Source organism: Battus philenor, unplaced genomic scaffold, assembly GCF_028537555.1.
Source record: "Battus philenor isolate CCGP_79_NKW_IND1 unplaced genomic scaffold, ilBatPhil1.0.hap1 SCAF_12, whole genome shotgun sequence".
Lineage (NCBI taxonomy): Eukaryota > Metazoa > Arthropoda > Insecta > Lepidoptera > Papilionidae > Battus > Battus philenor.
Window position 1 is genome coordinate 2,793,554 of NW_027181674.1, and position 18,102 is coordinate 2,811,655.

At 35.0% G+C, this 18,102-nt stretch overlaps 1 protein-coding gene across 1 annotated transcript; it reads left to right on the plus strand.

Moving 5' to 3' along the window:
* Positions 1 to 177: 177 nt before the first annotated feature.
* LOC137932816 (cGMP-dependent 3',5'-cyclic phosphodiesterase-like) lies at positions 178 to 17,948 on the plus strand. The gene is made up of 16 exons (XM_068776491.1): positions 178 to 303; positions 742 to 858; positions 1,839 to 1,934; positions 2,275 to 2,411; positions 2,865 to 2,976; positions 4,419 to 4,525; positions 5,691 to 5,852; positions 6,727 to 6,952; positions 7,757 to 7,911; positions 9,075 to 9,233; positions 11,432 to 11,520; positions 12,418 to 12,607; positions 13,667 to 13,808; positions 14,512 to 14,657; positions 16,108 to 16,204; positions 17,814 to 17,948. Exons 1-16 carry the CDS (start codon positions 178 to 180, stop codon positions 17,946 to 17,948), a joined length of 2,196 nt encoding a protein of 731 aa, XP_068632592.1.
* The last annotated feature ends 154 nt before the right edge of the window (positions 17,949 to 18,102 follow it).

Genomic DNA, 18,102 nt, shown 5'->3' on the forward strand with positions numbered 1-18,102 from the left:
TCAATTTTTATGACCTTTAAAATATTTATTAAGAATTTATAGCAGTAACATTATAATCTCCTTGGTGTAATCATTTTTTATATTACCGCACATGTGGGAGTATAAATAAATGTCATCGTGCAATTAATAAATAATAATTGTCATTTTAATAGCGTTTGTTTAAGAAATTTGAGAAATATGATTTCGACTAAAAGGCAAAGACGAAAAAGTGTCCAAAACAGTGATCCCGGCAAAATCTTAGACCTTGTTATGAATTTAACGGACGAGAAGTGTGCCCACTTGCAAACAAAAATTAATATATATGTAATATTTCTTTATATAATTCCTAGAAATATTTCACTCTATTAACCTAGGTATATATCATTTCGCCATTTTGGTATGACTGCGAAGGTATATATTACAATCAGGAGTTTAAAGGGTTTAATTAGCAAGGAATATGATGTTATGTGAAGATATTTGAGACATTAAATCATAAAATAATAGGAATTCCGCTGGTATAACGTTAAGATTATTTTAGTAATAAATAAGAAATTTTATTAATACATTACATTCTCAAGTTTTCGATATTTTATTATTCCGTTGGTAAAATGGATGCAGGCTGCTTTTAACTGAGCCTATCTTACGGCTGAAATGATAAACGATGAATTCTGGGCATATTTTATAACTTTAGTAATATTATAACGTAGTCATATATGCAGTTAATCTAAATAAAATGTAAAAAATGGAACTGTATGTATTTAGATACGAGAGGAATGTGAAGCCGAAGTGGTTTTGCTTGTGGTAGTGAATAGAGAACATTCGGATGCGTTCATTGAAGCAGTTGGTCAATCCGTTCTTATACGTAAAACTAAAATATGTGTAAGTACAATATAATAAAAAGAAGTATAAATTAATTCTTATTATAATTTTTATTGCATGTATTTTATTTCTAGAAAGTCGTACAACTAGTATAATTTCTGTAGTTTGTTTTTATTTGGTTTACTCAAGTTGAACTACTTGAGTAAACCAAATAAAAAAGTCTTAGATGTATATTAACACTAAAGTTATTGTAGCTTAGAATATGGAAGAGGTTTTGGTAAGTTACTTGTTATTATAAATTGTAATGATTAGTGTAGCAACCAATCGAGTCATAGTTCGATATTCTTGAGTTATTAACGGAATGCTAAACGTGTATCGAGTGACATCCAAGATCTCCTTTTAGTGGCTTTGTGCCGTCATTCCACGAGGCGTCCACCTAATGAACCTTGCAATTCGTCAAGAGCTGTGCGGGAGCTCCTAATCCGTTGAAATATTTAATTTAATAGTTGAGTCTATTTGGAGCGCTTTTGCTGTAAGTTTCTGTTAAGAGACATGAACTCAGCGTCCACTATCTATCTAGATTTTGGCAACTTTAAATTCGATAAAGATTTAAAAATCAACAGGCAATCGGCTGTTGGGCAAAATCTAACTGACAAAATTCTTGGTTTTAGTCAATTCAGCACTCGAAACAATTTTGTTTTGAGTTTTTGGAGGTAATTTTAAATTTTTATATTATGCAACACTTGAAAATTTTTTTGACAGCTGGATTTTTAATTTGGGCAAAAAAAAATGTATGCTGCTAATAATGCGTTCAAAACTAAGCTAATGGATTCTTTTGATAAAAAATGAGTTCTTGTGTTATTAATAAAAGTAAGGTCTGTCAGTTATTTAATGCCCTATTAATACATATTCGTGTGTATGTGTAAAAAAACAATATTTTGTCTTTATTAAATATATATGTAATAAATTTAAAAATAAAAATTAACACTAAGCGATTAGTAATATTTTGTTTTAATGCCATAAACTTAATCATATTTCAGTTGACTGATAAGTTCAAAGATGTACTCGAAACTGTAGTTGATCAAACAGAATATTTGGGCAATATGAAAAAGGATTTCAGAGCAGTTGTTGAGCCTGTAAGTTAAATGAAAAGTTGTATAAACCAAATTATAATAACTATGAAACATGAACAAGACAAATATAAAGACCATTGATTTTTTAAATTCATGTAATTTTGTTCGAATTTGGCAAGGTTTATCGATTTATATATTAATAACAAAAAGTATTTCACAATATTTCACTTTTGATAATAAAAACAGTATGAATTAAGAGGCAGGCAACATTTTTTATACTTAATTAAATAAAGAGCAAAAAATAATATTTTGAAGATGTGTTTCATATATTTAATATAGTTACGACCATAGATAATAATAATTTTGCTATGTAAAAACTAAAATAACTTTTTAAATATTTAAGTGTTTAGAAACAGAAGTTCCGAAGAGGCGTGTAGTGATGTTCCCTATAGCAGATAATCCGTTTTCTATAATCGTGTGTGTGGTCGCACCCAAAATGTTGGAGGAACGTGTCGGCTTAGTCGTTCACGAAGGTTTTCTGTAAGTTATTTTAAGTTATAAAGAAAAGTTTTACCGACTTTACTAGTAGAGTGCTGTACCCGAACGGAAATGAAATGAGCAAAATGTAATAAATAAATATGATATATACAGGGCGATCGGTTAGACTTGAATATATGATACTCATTTGTGAACAAAACGCTTTAAAGCTTTTGCAACTGTATAAGATGATCACTCTGAAATGTGTTTTTTTTTTCTGTTATAATGTGACAGGTCGATTATTTCTAACTCTATAGTATGCAGGCACAGATAATAAATAATTATAAATCCTAACTTGTAGTTACCGAATTCAGAAAACGCTTTTTTTAATCATTATGATTTCTGAAACCTATACATATGCTTTACATTCATCTTCTTTAAGGCTTTTACACATATAATCAATCAAACTGTAGACAAATTTTTTGAAAAAAAATTGTAAATTATTTTTAATTATAGATTTTTCTGGCCCATCCTGAAGAAGTCAATTATTCTAGAATACGAGGTGTCCGTGAAGCAGAAATGCCAACAACTTCTTCGAGTCGCTAAACGACTGTTCACTCAAGTCAGTGTCTATACTCATAAGTGTTATAACATGCGTAAAATAATAAAATTTTACAGTAGATACTTATGGTATATTTCTGCCATTAAATAGTATAAATTTTGAACCATTTATTACAACCACTCGTGTACGCTATGAGAATTGCCAGAGGAGTCTAATTTAATTGCAAATAAAATCCAATAAAAATGAAAAATAACCAAAAAAATAATAATTGCTATAAAAATGCAATTTAATATTAAATATATTGAAAAAAAAGTAATTATCGTAAACAGACTGTACAATATTTAATAATATGTAATTCTTTTTCCTAGCCGTAGTCGAGAATGTTAGACGTAGTGAAATGTTTCCTATTCAAAACGAAATGAAATAATTTTGTCTGAAATAAATTGCGTATCTGTTCCATACGGAACGCTTTAACGGTATGCTTGTATTAATAAAATTACATGGCTATTTTTATACTTGCGAGGATCATTTCGTTCATTCACGAAGGGTGTACGATGTATGAGTACGTTGTGGTCATTAACGTGGTTTGCTGTTGAACTTTAGGCCCCTCGCATACGGCGATTTTTTGTAGCGATGTCTTCATCGATACAATCGAGAAGCTTTCTTGCTTTACGCTCGCCGATGATTCGGTTGTTATGCAAGCGTGTATTTTTTTATGGCCACGTTTTTGGAGCCTCTTGTTCAACCCCTATTATGGATGTACAGGATTTCTGTTTACATTATAATTTTTCAAATAATTTTAATTAATTTCCATACTCAATTTACATCCTTCTCAACATATCTCATTCTTTCCTCTAATTAATTTCACTATATATTTCTTCCTTACTTTACTTCCATACATCGTCTCTCTTTCGTCACCTTCCCTCCAGAGTTCTACAATTTTTCTTAATTATTGTTTATTTTCTTACTATCTATATCACATACAATTTACATTTCAGTTCTTAATCACTTTTGTTTATTATTTTTATTTTTCCTATTACTGTTTTGCGTAACTCTAAAAGGGACTCTGCCTGAGTTTGAACCTATGCAGGTACTCGGAGAATCTCTCGTGGCTTATGAACATTTTGACCAGAACAGTGTTCAGCTGAACTTGAAGAAGCATGCGATAGGCCGAGTACCGTCTGGGAAAAAATTCTCGTTAAAAAAGCCGTAAACGCGATGCTGATGAATTAGATCATTGACATCTCTACTATAGCGTGTTGCAAATGCGACTAACACGCATTGTACTAACGCCACAAAAAGTCGCCGTGAGCTAGGAGCCTTATGAGTTACTCGAAGTACGTTGTCTGTCAACAAGACGATGGTTCTCTTCGTTTTGCGTTACGTCGGTCGAAACTAGCGGGTTTTCAATTGAACGATTGTATGTAGCTTCAAATGTGTAGGCTACTGCGGTAATTCAGATACTATTGTAGAAGTATTTGATCTATTATCATTGTTATTAGGTGGAGTCTTTGCAGACACTTCTCCATATGGCGATGGAGCAAGCGAAGCTTTTGATGAAGGCGGAGTACTGTTCCGTGATGCTGATCGACGTCGAGAAAATGAAGCTGATCGAGATCTACGATCCGATGCAAAAACGTTTGGTATGCGGAACTTCACGAGCTGATCCTACCATCCTCGTTTCTCTAGTTCAAGTAGAAAGTCGATCCACTACCATCCTTACGCTGTGGAGTTTCCTTGGAGGTATACCAAGGGTTTCGACTCGACGCATCTGATCCGCACAGCCCGTGTAAGGAACGACCTGTCACATTAATTTCCACTTTGAATCCCCTATGATCAATTGCACACTTAAAGAGAAGAGTGTCTGAATAAAACTATTCCATAAATAAAGTTAATCAGCTTGAATACACATAATATTAACTTTTAACTTAAAACAAAGCTATAAGTATTAACAACGCATCGTGATTTGACAAGAGTCCACAAAGAACTCAATTTTTTTTCGTTAACTGCCCCCGTTTTTGGGGACTTCTTGTTCTCCATATATTTTAATTTCTATTTACATACTCCTTCCTACCTTCACTGTATCTTATACGCCATCCTTTTATCTTTGATATGTTCTTTTATTACCTTTCCTCAATTGCAAATCTTCTATACATTTCTTTCTTTTCCTTTCTTCCCTCATCTACATTCCCTGATCACAATTTTACAAAACAAGTAACAGATTTTTAAGACTCATGTTTGTTTAATACATTTTATTTCTAATTTTACAATTTTTCTTGGTTACTTTTATATTTTTATTGCACATATTAGCTAATTTCCTATGAGTCTTACCGACCTTTAGGATCGAGGTTTAAGTCTTATTTCTATTTATTGAAATTTGCACCGCTAACTCAAGTAATGTAGAGCGCAGATTATCGTCGTCCATTTGAGAGGCGACACTAACTCCCTCTATCTTTCTCCTTATCTCGCCATCTGAAACAGAGCGGAGTTCTTCAAATACACGATAGCCGGCAATGATGTACACGACGGTCTGATCCACCTCCAGGTCACAGATACACGAGGGATTCTCCTTGAGCTTGAACCTAAACAGGTACTCAGAGAATTCCCCGTGCCACGTACGCGCCACGCACTAATTAGCCGTGGCGGTTGAAAGTATATCTTCAACTGGTCACTGTGAAATTAGTTTTACACTTGGGAAAGATTTGATTATTTATAGAACGGGCCAGGTAGTTTCGTGAACGAAAACTTGTATTAATTTATGAAATCAAATACATAGTTTCTGTTTTTAAGAGCGATACGGAAGCGGTGAAGAGGGAATTCAAAATGGACATGGGCATAGCTGGCCACGTGGTAAATACGGGAAAGCTTGTCAATGCGAAGGTGCCGAAGAAGGATCCCCATTTTAACGCCGAGATAGACTGCTATCCTGGGATCGAATGCAGGTATATTGTCAACTCTATCTTTCGCTCATGTTCGTTGATCTTCATGCGACCGGGAAGTCTCGAAGAGGTTCAAGTGAACCCTAGGTCTACAGAAGGCATATAAAGGTGGGGGAGACAAAAAATGGGGGTTAACAATTTGTGAGGATATGTGAAAATTTGTTTGAAATGTTGTATGCAGATATATAAGCTCAGCGACTGTTATGTGTAAAAATTTACATATTCTTTATTCACTAAAACGACGAGAGCTATAAAGCGCCACCGCCGTCTGCACTTATACTTGTTTAGACGTACAGAGGGACTTCATACGATTTATGATGTGTGTTTGATATCTTCCATAAACTTCTTTGATCCTTCACCGATATAAAGATACATCTTCAAATTTTTGTCTAGTTTTGGGAATATGTTAGAGAAGTGGATAAAAAGCTTCTGATAACCTGTGATCCAAATCAAAAATTAAGTTATTGAAATAGTGAAAGGACTAGGAAAAGAAAATTGTTATATGAAAAGAAAATAGGGATGGTCAAGTAGCTATTCGGGTAACGTTTTGAATAACCTTCTAGTGTACTTTTACATAAATAATTTACACTTGTGGTAAGTGTGTGTATTGATCAAACTTAGCCTATATTTATACCGATTCTTAAAATCATGAAAACAATATTCAACCAATTAAAACCGTCAGCCAATCACAAGGCGAGAAGTATTGTATAGTACTCTCTTTCGCACGACGTACATATAGAGCGCTCTGGAATGGGATTCCCCTGTTCGATGCGCTGCAGACAATGATGCAGTGTAGTTCCTAGATATGCTAAACATAAATGAAGATTAGTGTTAATACAACGTCAGCGGTATTAAAAAAATGTTTAAATGTTACCAGGGCGTTACTCTGTTTCCCAATTCGCGACCAATCCGGTATCATTGGCGTTGGTTGTCTAACCAACAAACTGGGGGACCCTTACTTTGACGCCATGGACGAGGAGATGGCGCTAGCGTTCAGCGTCTACTGCGGTGTTTGCATAGTCCACTCCATGGTGTACCAGAAGATGCAGGAAGCTCACATCAGGAATGCCCTGGCCAACGAACTCGTCATGTACCATATGAAGGTATTAGATATATTCCTTTAAACATTTTTAAATCTAATCTTTAATATATGTATAAACAAGAATGTTTGTACGGCGTAATTGTTTATGAATAAACGACCATAGATGTAAGTGCTTTAAAGAAGTGAATGCATAACTCCTTTGTCAACAAAAAACTTTTACAGCTTTTATGTGTAATTACAATCACCCTGTATAAAATGATCAATCTGAAATATCTTACATCTTTTATTTTTTTTAGATTGAAATGCGACATAACTATATTTTTATTTTAGTTCAAAGTCTGCGTGGATAGATAGTCAACAATGATTAATTTTAATATGTAGTAATCTGAATTTTGAAAACACTGTTTCTTACTATGCTATCATTACATTATTTATTATTTCTCACAGTTTTTACTAAGTTGTAAAATTAATTTAAATCTTGGGTTTAAGAACCCATCATTGGTGTCTTGTTTGTTTTTCAGGACGGCCTAAAATGTCCAGTTTTTAACATTACGATTTGTGCGTTTTGCAATGACTTCATGACAATAATTAGCTTCCTGTTTGTACATCGACGACATTTAGTTATATACATTAAAATCAATATTGAGTTCTTGGATAAAATAATATACTTTATTATAATATATATTTGTTTATAATATTGATTTTAATTTTTTGTAGTGTCAGATTTGAAATTGTTTGTAGTGTTTTTAATTGCACATCATTGTATTTAATTGCACATAGGTATATATACCTTAAATGGATTATGTTGCCATGTTATAAACATGTTTGAAAATAGAGTTTTTGTTGAAAATATTTGTGCAAACAGGTTGGAGACTCAGAGGTGAATCGACTATTGGACTGCACAGGCTTCCACAACCATCCTCACATAGCGAGCCTTAATTTCAACATGCGCGCGCTCCCGTTACGAGAGTTGCCATGTTATGTTATTAAGATGTTTTCTGACCTCGGATTTACTAAGAGGTAGGAGCTGTTTTTAATACTATATTGCTATCCATGTTTTAAAACTATGATAAAGATTTTATTCGTTCAGCGTTCCAGATTAGTAAAAGCAGTGTAAAAGAGTGCATCCTATCAAAAAAATTCTGCGTGTCATATATAATGTAGTAAGAAATGCTTCCAAAATTTGCTTTACAATGTATTAAAATTAACTATTGTTTAGTACCAGTCCTTGCAGACTGGTAAAAGTTATTTACTTGTCGCATAATTATGGAGAAAAGATATTAACATATTTCAGAGTGAAGAAAGTAAACAGGAGGTGATTGGAAATAAATAAGGTTTAACCCTTAGTAGCCTGATTTACGAAAGTGATTTTTTTAATATTACTGTGTTTGCTTAAGGGTCTAGATGAAGGGAAAAATAGATTTTTTTTTAATTTCGTTGGAAAGAATATTATACAACAGTAAAATACGTACAGCCAACCTATAAAAAAACTAATAGTAATGTAAACATTCGGTTTAAAAGATTGGTATCAAAATTGAAACTAGGTTATTAAGGATTAAAGCATAGATGCACAGACCGCGGCCCGCCGGTAATACTGGTGGCCCGCCGACAGCAAAAATAATACTCTCGTACATTCGAAAAATATAGAATTCTATTCCAGAATAAAATCAAAAAAATTAATTACCTATACTTCTGGCGGCAGGCCCGACATTAGTTCATGATTTGCCCGAGTGACCCCTAGTCTTAATAGGTCTATGGAACCATGGTTTAAAGATTTTATATTCCAAAACATACGTATCTTTCAATATGTTGTTACGCTGATAGTCGAATATAAGAAGATTCACTCAGTGTTGTGTTGGAAATTTTGTTGTAATTAAGGAAATTAATTTAGTGATGAGGATATTTATCCGACTCTTATATCCGTAACGTTCTCCGACATATGGATATATCTTCTTCTTTTTAGCCGAAAGACCTCCAATGGAAGGCATAGGTCTCCCTCAAAGACTGTCACCATGACCGATCTTACACTGTCCGCATCCCGCTACTTCCCCCGCCTTTTTATTTATTTTTATATACTTAGTTGTCGGTTATAACATTGCATGTTAGTGACGACAAATTAAAGTCACTGATAGAATCCACAGTATTTTGAATTAAGAATGTCATTATATTTATGTACGATGAAGGTTCAATTTGCATGAGACGAAGTTGGCGCGTTTCGTTCTTCACGTGAAGAAGGGATACCGAGATGTTCCTTATCACAACTGGACGCATGCGTTCAACGTCGCGCAGTGGGCGTATGCCGCTCTTGTCAACTACAAGCTGGTTTCATCAGGATATCTTACGTAAGTATGTGATACTAGGATCACTTGGTATCGCAACAATATAAAACAAGTCAATATGCTTCACAGTAGGTGCCGTTGGAATCAAGCTTGGCTTAGGTATCTTAGGGATTGGTAACTCTCGATCATTCTTCCCGGACGCCAAGAGGAACTACCGTGTATTGCACACAGTAGAGCTGGATACATCTGTCCCGGGGCACGGAGCAAGGGGGATTCTCAGAATAGCTGTATAGGTTTAAGGAGTCCCTCGTGCATCTGTGACCCAGCGGTGGACTAGACTGAAGTGCACGCAATCACTTGCTGAACCGTGTGGAGGGTTTAGAGTGGTTTGTGAAATGGAAATGGGTAACAGCATTGTTTGCGGCAGCATCGATTCCCTTTTGGAGGAGAAAGGCCGCCGCACTTTCTTGCGGTTTTGTTACAAGATAAGTGATGAAATTAAGCGTAACACGTGGCAAAGGATGCGAGGCGATGCGTGGATGTAATGTTATTTACATTACAATGCTGTGAGAATTATATAAAATATGAAGGATAAAAGTGGGAAGAAAGAGAGAAATTGTGAAGAATGAGATAGAGAGGGTGAAAGTAATTAGGTTTATATCCCTGTCCCGAAAATAAGACAGCAGAAAGAGGGCCCCTAACAACGGGGGCCATTAAAGAAAACCCTCGAATATTCTAGATAAAGCTTCTGTGTCGCTGAATTATATTATGCCTCTTCTTCCATTTCTGAATCGCTTTTCAAAATGGTAGTAATGTATGCCAGGTGATAGGAACTGACCAAGTCGAGGTTCAGTTCTATCGGATGACCTTGAGTCGGAATACTTAAATATGTTATCGACGAGTGAAAGCCCAGGTCGAGGTCTGCTTGAGCACCCTCATCTCTTAAAGCCTATACATTCCATGGAGCGTCCGCCTAAGAGATCTAAGGGCTTTGTGGTCTCCCAATCCAGCGGAACTATAGTACGTACCGGCCCGTGCTAGGACGTTCCGGGAATCCCTAGACCTTCGCTTATCTAACACAGGTTTATAGTAAGAACCAAGTCCCCTATCTTCCGAACTCGCGGAATTTTAAAATGCCATTGAGACAGCAATGTGAGACTGGTTAAAAAAACCTCTTTTCTTTTTCTACTTGAATAATAATGACGTCATCTATCTCCGAAAGTCTAATTAATTTGAGTGACATCTTCATACAGTTTGTTTGGTTTACTTTTAGTAAATATGTCAGGAAGCGTGGTATGCCCGGGATTTCTCTTCGAGATCTAAGTATAAATGAAATTCTTACACATACGAAAGTAACGGACATTACACAGCAGATGAGCAGGTTGAAGGGCAGTAAGCTGACCACAGAATGCGTTGAACATTGCCGCTGGGGCCCCTGGAGTTAAAACCACGGATCGGCAAGCAAGGCGTCTGACGTCCACGTGTCCTCGGAAAAAAAAACGCAGAATGGTTCCTGCCAGTGTTATTGTGAATCTATAGGAGAGGAGATATGTCCAACAGTGGACATTCAACGGCTGAAATGATGATGAAGATGAAATATGACTACATCATGGAATTTCAGACTACTACTAATAAATTAATGTTCATAAAATGTATTAAGTCGTTAAAATAAAACTGTCATACAAACCGTCAAGTACTTTTAAGAGAAGTAAATTTTATAAAAGCAAATTTAACCTAAAGTCTAATCTTGTAAACATATTTGCCATTAGTTGCGTATTTTCACATTTAATAATTGATTTTATTTTTTAAAATCTATAACTTTTCACATATTAAGAATTATCCGTCATAAAGTCAAAGGGCTTGAATTTTATTTTCAACTTATACAGATTCACTGTTGGAGGTTCTTTAGAAGAGGACGTTATGTTGTGTATTGAAACAGCGTTATCTTATATTAACTGTTTAATTAAAGAGAAAAAAAGTATTAATACTTCAACATTATCGTCATTTCAGCTGTAGGTACGTCTACTGCTGGAAATAGATTTCCTCTAGGACCAACGTCTTCCGAAGACCTTAACAAAGTCCACTTTATTGTCCACCATCTTAAAAAAAAGTTTTCACTTACTGAGTGACACCCGTGTTTGGTATAAAAGTTCTTCAGAGAACCTGGTATTAGATATTCCATAGCATGAAATTTATTTCCTAGATAAACTTGTCACTGAAAATTCATTTTAAAAATTAAGCTTCATAATAATTAATTGCAGTGAATTGCAAGCGCTCATGTTTTTGATAGCCGGTCTCGTTCACGACTTAGATCACCGTGGCACCACCAACAAGTTCCAGATCATGGGACGTAAGAGAACTTTTCCTCACTTTATTTGTCTTACAAAGTTAATCGTTGAATCCAGCTCTAATGGAATCGTTTGGGAAGTTCCATATCTTCTCGTTAAAATATTCGCAATGTCTGAGACAAAAGTCAGACCATTGTGTGTTGTGGATGATGACTTACAGATCTGAGATAAGTACTTATAGGCATTACAAAAAGGCTCGAGGCCACTCAGAGAGCAGTGGAGACGAATCAGAATTGGGAGATTTAAAGAAAAATCAAGGTATATAGCTCGAAGAATTGTTTGTATAAAGATTGGGGCCGGCGCGGCGTGTTGGTTAAACTTTGTTAAAGATGTGTTTAATGGAATCAGGCGTTATTTTGCGGAAGTCCATCCTAAGTAAGAAAAGGACCAATATTTAGCCACTTCCGACTTGACTTTGTGTTTGGCACTAATCGGTGTAACATAACTCCTGAAGATGCCCCGTGGAGAGGTGAAACACGTGTTAAGTGATTTAACGGTGGCGGTTGTGTAATTCGCATTGTTTGCCGCATGCGCATTTATCAGCGGGCTGGCGGGCGGTGCACTTTGTTCCACGACTACCACTGCATGTGCGGAAGTGGCAAAAATCTGTGTTGTTGTGGAGTTTCTTCCTCCTTTTTCTCCACAACATTTACACCTTGCGAAGCAGAGTATAGTCAAAAATTAAATATTACATTAATTAATTTAACGATCAATAAGTGTTCTCTTAAAAGTTCCAATGTTGAATAAATTGATTTCATCTTTATCTTTAGGCTGCCACTAGCTGGACCAAAGACATCATCTTTGGTGATGATGATGAATTTAAATTATTATATCATGTAATAAGTGTTTCTATGTTATGTGTATTTTTTGGTGATGGGTTTGATGACGGGCTGGTACAGAAACGAGTCTGGCTGCGCTATACTCCAGTGAGGGTAGTGTGATGGAGCGACACCACTTGGCTCAAGCGGTCTGCATCCTCAACACGGAGGGCTGCGACCTCCTTTCCTCCCTTCCACGTGACGACTACGATCGTGCGATAATTCTGCTACGGGACTACGTTTTAGCTACTGATTTGGCCAATTTCTTCAAGTAACTATAGATAATTTATTAGTTTACTATTAGTAATAAAACTACTGGGTTATCATATCATGTCTCATAATAACTACAGGTGTGATTTTGTTTAATTATAATTTTGATATCATTACTAATGTAGAAAAATTAGGACGCAGTAAAAATTATGAAACCGCTGTGATGTTAGAAAAGTAATTCGTTTTATAAATTGAATTTGTAAATGAAAAAATAAATTTTGACGCCAATTTGTAAAAATAAAACGTTTTGTTAACGAGTACTTGAAGGGCAGTATTACGGTCGATGAAAGAGTGGCTTAGTTTATTATTCTTCATAAAAATATCTTAATCCTTCTGTTAATTTTTTCTTTTAATTATCGACGTTGTAGAATTTTTCCTAGGGCCTATAGGTCTTGGAAGTAATAACAACACGAAGTCAAAAGTAGAATATCTGTATTGATTGTATTATATTGTATCTGTGAAGTTTTTGCTGTTAGCCCTAAAGCTTTTGCAGCTTCATCGGAAATGAGTTCACGAAACGGAAGGGTCCGTTAACTTCTATATTGATTAAACTTAGCCTATATTTATACCGATTTTTAAAACTCAACCAATAAAAACCGTCAGCAAATCACAAGGCGAGAAATGTTGTAGAGCGCTGTCTCTTTCGCCTGACTTAATTATAAAGCGCTGTGGAGTGGGATTCCCCTGTTCGATGCATCGTTTACGATTATGTGATATAGCTCCTACAGCGTAATTTATTTGCAGTATTATATTGTAAGTTGTATTATACTAACATTACTGTAATAATTTTGTTTTCATTTATTCATGTCAACCGATAGATGCCAACTGCGACTTCTCACAACCTAGATTATGTCGTAGATTCACCTATTTTGTTAATGTATATATTGATATATTATTTAAATATTTGGAAATCTATGAGAGATATCTACCAGTGGACGTTCATGTGTAATTGGTAACATAGCGTATTTTTAACCTGTATATAATATCTAATATAATCTTGAATATTATTTATATAATTTGTAGTCGATAATCGAAGGTTTAAATAATAACATTTGCAAAGGAATCTTCGCGAATATCAAACGATTGTGCTGGACTATCAAAAGGGGAACCGCGTGCACTGCCAAGCATTTCAATGCTTGCTGATGAACGCGGCTGACCTCAGCGACCAGCTCAAGGAGTGGTCTGTCATAAAGAAAACTGCTGTAAGTTACACTTACCTGCCTATTTATTCACATCAGTCATCAAAAATAACATTCATATTTACACTTAAAAAGGTCAGATATACTTTGTGTATCATTATCACCTGACAACCGCTGGACATGTACTTTCTACATAAATTTCCAATAAGAACAATCAAAGGCGACTTACGTTCATCGTCTTCCGAAGATCTTAACAAGTTCCTTTGTCCACCAGGTTTGTAAACGTTGACTGAATTTCTCGGTTTATGATCTTTACTTCAGAATCTTTAGGTCTTAGCCGTTATCTGTTCTGAAGCTTGCCAAAGGGCTATGTTCTACTTTCTTCTTCTATATTCTACTACGGGTTACTTTCGTTTGTCTATAGATCTTTGCATTTATAATTCGATCTTATGGAGAAATCCCGAGAATAGGACACACCATGGGTCGCTGCATCTATTGGCTTGTGGTCGCTACTTGATAAGCTTTCGGCATCAACGGCCCACCACGTCCACTGCGACTTCAGACCTATAAATATGTATGATTCTTAGGGTCAGTTGGTGTTGTTGGAGGTAATAATAGCGCAAAGTCGTAGAAGTGTGTGTAATTATTTTAGCTATTTATGCCAATGTATATAAATAATTATGTTTCAGTAGAATTACCCTTTTGGATGTACCATGCCCCCTGCCGCTGCAGACCTATAGATGTAAACAAAATCTTTATCTCTCAGGCAGCCGTTTTGACAGAGTTCTTCAAGCAAGGCGAGCTAGAGAAGAGTCGAGGAGAGCCGGCTCTAACGATGATGGACCGGGATAAATGTTTCATACCCGAACTGGAGAAAGAGTTTCTTTCTTCTACTTGCGTACCACTTTACGAGTGAGTTTGAAGATCTTCTCTGCTTTCAAACTAGTTATAACCCGCGTGTATTTATGTGTGTCGAGTATAACTAACAAATTAATGAATGTAATATACAGTGTGATTGGTTATAGGTGTAAAATATTTAAAGTGGTGAATATATAGCTTGAGGAGTGATCGTTAGTACGGGCCCCTCGTCTCGTAATAGATAATTCGATGTAAAGAAAAACACTTGCCGGATAGTTAAATTTATAATATCACAGAACAAGAAATCTCAATCTGAGTTACAAGTATTTCCTTTGTTGAACAGCGGTTGAAGCGACACGTCCGCTCGGTAGCGCGGCGCGTTAGAGAGAGGGTGAGATGTACCGAGTGTAAGAAGGAGCATGCTAAAAACAGATGCGTTCACAGATAATAAATTTGGGTGCGTTCCAATGAACGCCATAAGCTCATTTGTCACACATGCTTTATGCTTATTAGTCTATTTTAAATCATCCTGTATTAAGTAATCAATCACTCTGGAAGATGTTACAATATTTTTTTGGTATTGAAAGGCGATATGCTATTAATTTTTGGCAGTATACAGGGACAGGTACTAAACAATAATGAATTTTAGTACGTTCCAATTATGAAAACGCTTTTGTTACTATAATATCATTTCGTTATTTATATTTTCTTAGACCTTTAATTTTTAAATAAGATGTTATAATTGACTATAAATAAATTATACCTACTTTTTTTATTATAAGGATTTATATTTTACAGACATTAGCGTACGTGCCTTTGTTTTACATTTACGTTTAACATTTCTGAATTTTTTTCTTGCCCACGTTTTTACATGTCCCTGTGTTTACTATGCTATTCTAGTCTCTTCTTAAACAATTTTAAACTAAATCAAACCTAATTTTTTTTCAATACGCCATAACAATGTCTAGTTTTTAACATTAAAGTTCGGATATGCATTCGCCATTTTAATTTTTTTTTCACATAAAACTAGTCAACCTGTATTTAAAATATAGTAGCGTATGATAAATTCATGCTTTAATGGTACACAACATATATTAATTGACAACCAATAAACTATATATTTACCAATTTAAATCTTTTATTTATTGGTATGTTGCATTCTATTAAAAATAATAAATTAATGACACATAATTCATAGTGATAATTTTATACAGGAGTGGAGTTAGGTGTTAAGGCTTTAGTAGCAGCTGCATTACGCGATGGTCTGTGGCGCATCAAACTGGGGAATCCCACGTCAAAGCGGTTTATGTTTAGGTCGGGCGAAAGAGTTAGCGCTCTACAACACTTCTCGTTTTGTGATTGGATGACGATGACGTAATGCAACTCCTATTCTTTAAAGATTTTTATTTACATTCTCCTTTTCAAGGCTATTACATCTATAACCAATCACCATGTATAGAATAATTATTAAAAATGGTAATAAAAAATTGTAAATTATGTATAGGTTACTTGCAAAAATAATTCCGAAAGCGGAGGCTTGCCTGACGGTGTTGGATGCTCATATTGCCCAATGGGACGCTGCGTCGTATGTTTTCGCTGAGGTATGTTTCTATTATCTTCAATGATACAGTAGAATCATCATTATTTTAGCAATTGAACGACCGTTGCTGGTGGGCTCTCCCATAAATTTAATAGGACAGGTTGGAAGCGGCCCTAGTCCCACGTTTTCAGATGTGTTGAAACTAGTTCGTCAGTCCAGATTAAATTCAAAAATTCTTTCAGCTGCTTCAGATCTAAGAAGACCGGTCGAAAGAAATTCATTGGGACTATACGATATATATTATACTCCCTAAATCTCCGTTTTTGTTTAGTAAATACAAATTTCAATCTAATTAGGGCGTAATTGACGAAATTATTAATAAATAGTAAATAGTAGGTATATCTGGCAGTATAACAGTTGTCACAAGGTAATAAAAAAGAAGTCAACTGTAACCTAAACATGAAGCCTGCCTTAGGAATATTTATATTCATTTATTTGTACCGATTTAAAACTATGAAAACAATGTTCAGCCAATCACAAGTCGAAGAATATTGTAGAGCGCTCTCGCTCGATGTAAAGAATTATATTTTTCTGGAATTCCCCTCTTCGATGCACCTTCAATGACGTAATGTGATCTACAAAATAACATAACGTTACAAATCGAGAGAGACTTTTGGCTGTCACTGTGTAAACCACAAGTTCCCAGACTTGTTTCCCATAGGCCACTTAAAAATGTTATGTTCTACACGTTTTGAAACGTTGTACAGAATTTTTTTGAAAGTTTACGTTGTACAGAATTTGAAATTAGAAAGTTTTAATTGTACTCGATTATTATCTGTCCGCGTTGACAGGTGAAGTCAAGTCAACTTTTTAGTTCTTTACTAACGATTATCGATTGCCTACGTGACGCCTTTGGTCCACTTAGACCAATTTTGGAAACCAAGGGTTGAGACCAGTATTTCTCTGGGGCCCACGCCCCACAGGGGGGAATTTTAGAATGGACTAAGGTTGGGCATGGCACAAAAAGGCTGGAAAATACTGGGTATACGCTATAAATGCTGCCATAAGTCAATGACAAATAATACTTATATTATAACTATAATAATTATTAGGAAATTTATCAAACTTTTCATGTGAAAGTTTTTTTTTAAGTGACATAAAAAATGTTCGGCGATTTTGTAAGTTCATATCATGGGGTTTTTGGTATGCTCGTAGGTTTAAGTTGTCTAATAATGTCACTACAAGGAAGCTCAATATGATACTAATTTCTATCAAATTGATCTCTTCTGGTATGGCTCATGACTTACACAAAGTGGTCAGTTTATGATTATACGTGAATAACAAAGTTGAATACGTCATTTTTATAGCCAGTCTTTTAAATATTTTTTCATGCACTTTTTTAATTCCAAAGAAGAGAATCTTTTAGTCTTCACATGATCCTTCATTCACACTTTCGTTTTACAGATTATCTTTCATTCTTATGCATACTATATTTCCTTTCGTTACCCCTCATACTTCAACTTCTTTCTGAAGTATGACAGATCTTTGGTAACTTGTAATAGATCCTGTACTTTTGCACTGTTGTCTCGTCACCAATTGTCACATTTCTATTTTTAAACACAATATGTTACATTTTAATTTATTTCCTCTATTTTGATATATCATGTAAGGTACCGATAGCAGCTGGGCTGTCAGTTCTTCTGAGTCCAGAGCTGGACACCTTGATAGAGCAGAGTATTCAGGAGAGGGAAAGGGAGAAACTCATGGAAGGTCAGCCGAAGCCGGAAGAAGATGAAGATGATTAATTTTTTTTCTTTAATTATATAAAAGTCTTGAAGTAAAGGAATTTTCAAAATTTTATATATATTTTTAATTACTTTGGGTCTCTTGTCCTCCCTGGTCTAAAATACACAGTAATGTTATTTAAAATACGCAGAAATATACCATTTCAATTCTTAA

Coding starts and splice junctions, on each gene's coding strand:
- LOC137932816 (XM_068776491.1), top strand. CDS start 178: ATGATTTCGACTAAAAGGCAAAGACGAAAAAGTGTCCAAAACAGTGAT. Junction 1,935..2,274: donor TCAGAGCAGTTGTTGAGCCT/GTAAGTTAAATG, acceptor TAAATATTTAAG/TGTTTAGAAACAGAAGTTCC. Junction 6,953..7,756: donor TCGTCATGTACCATATGAAG/GTATTAGATATA, acceptor TTGTGCAAACAG/GTTGGAGACTCAGAGGTGAA.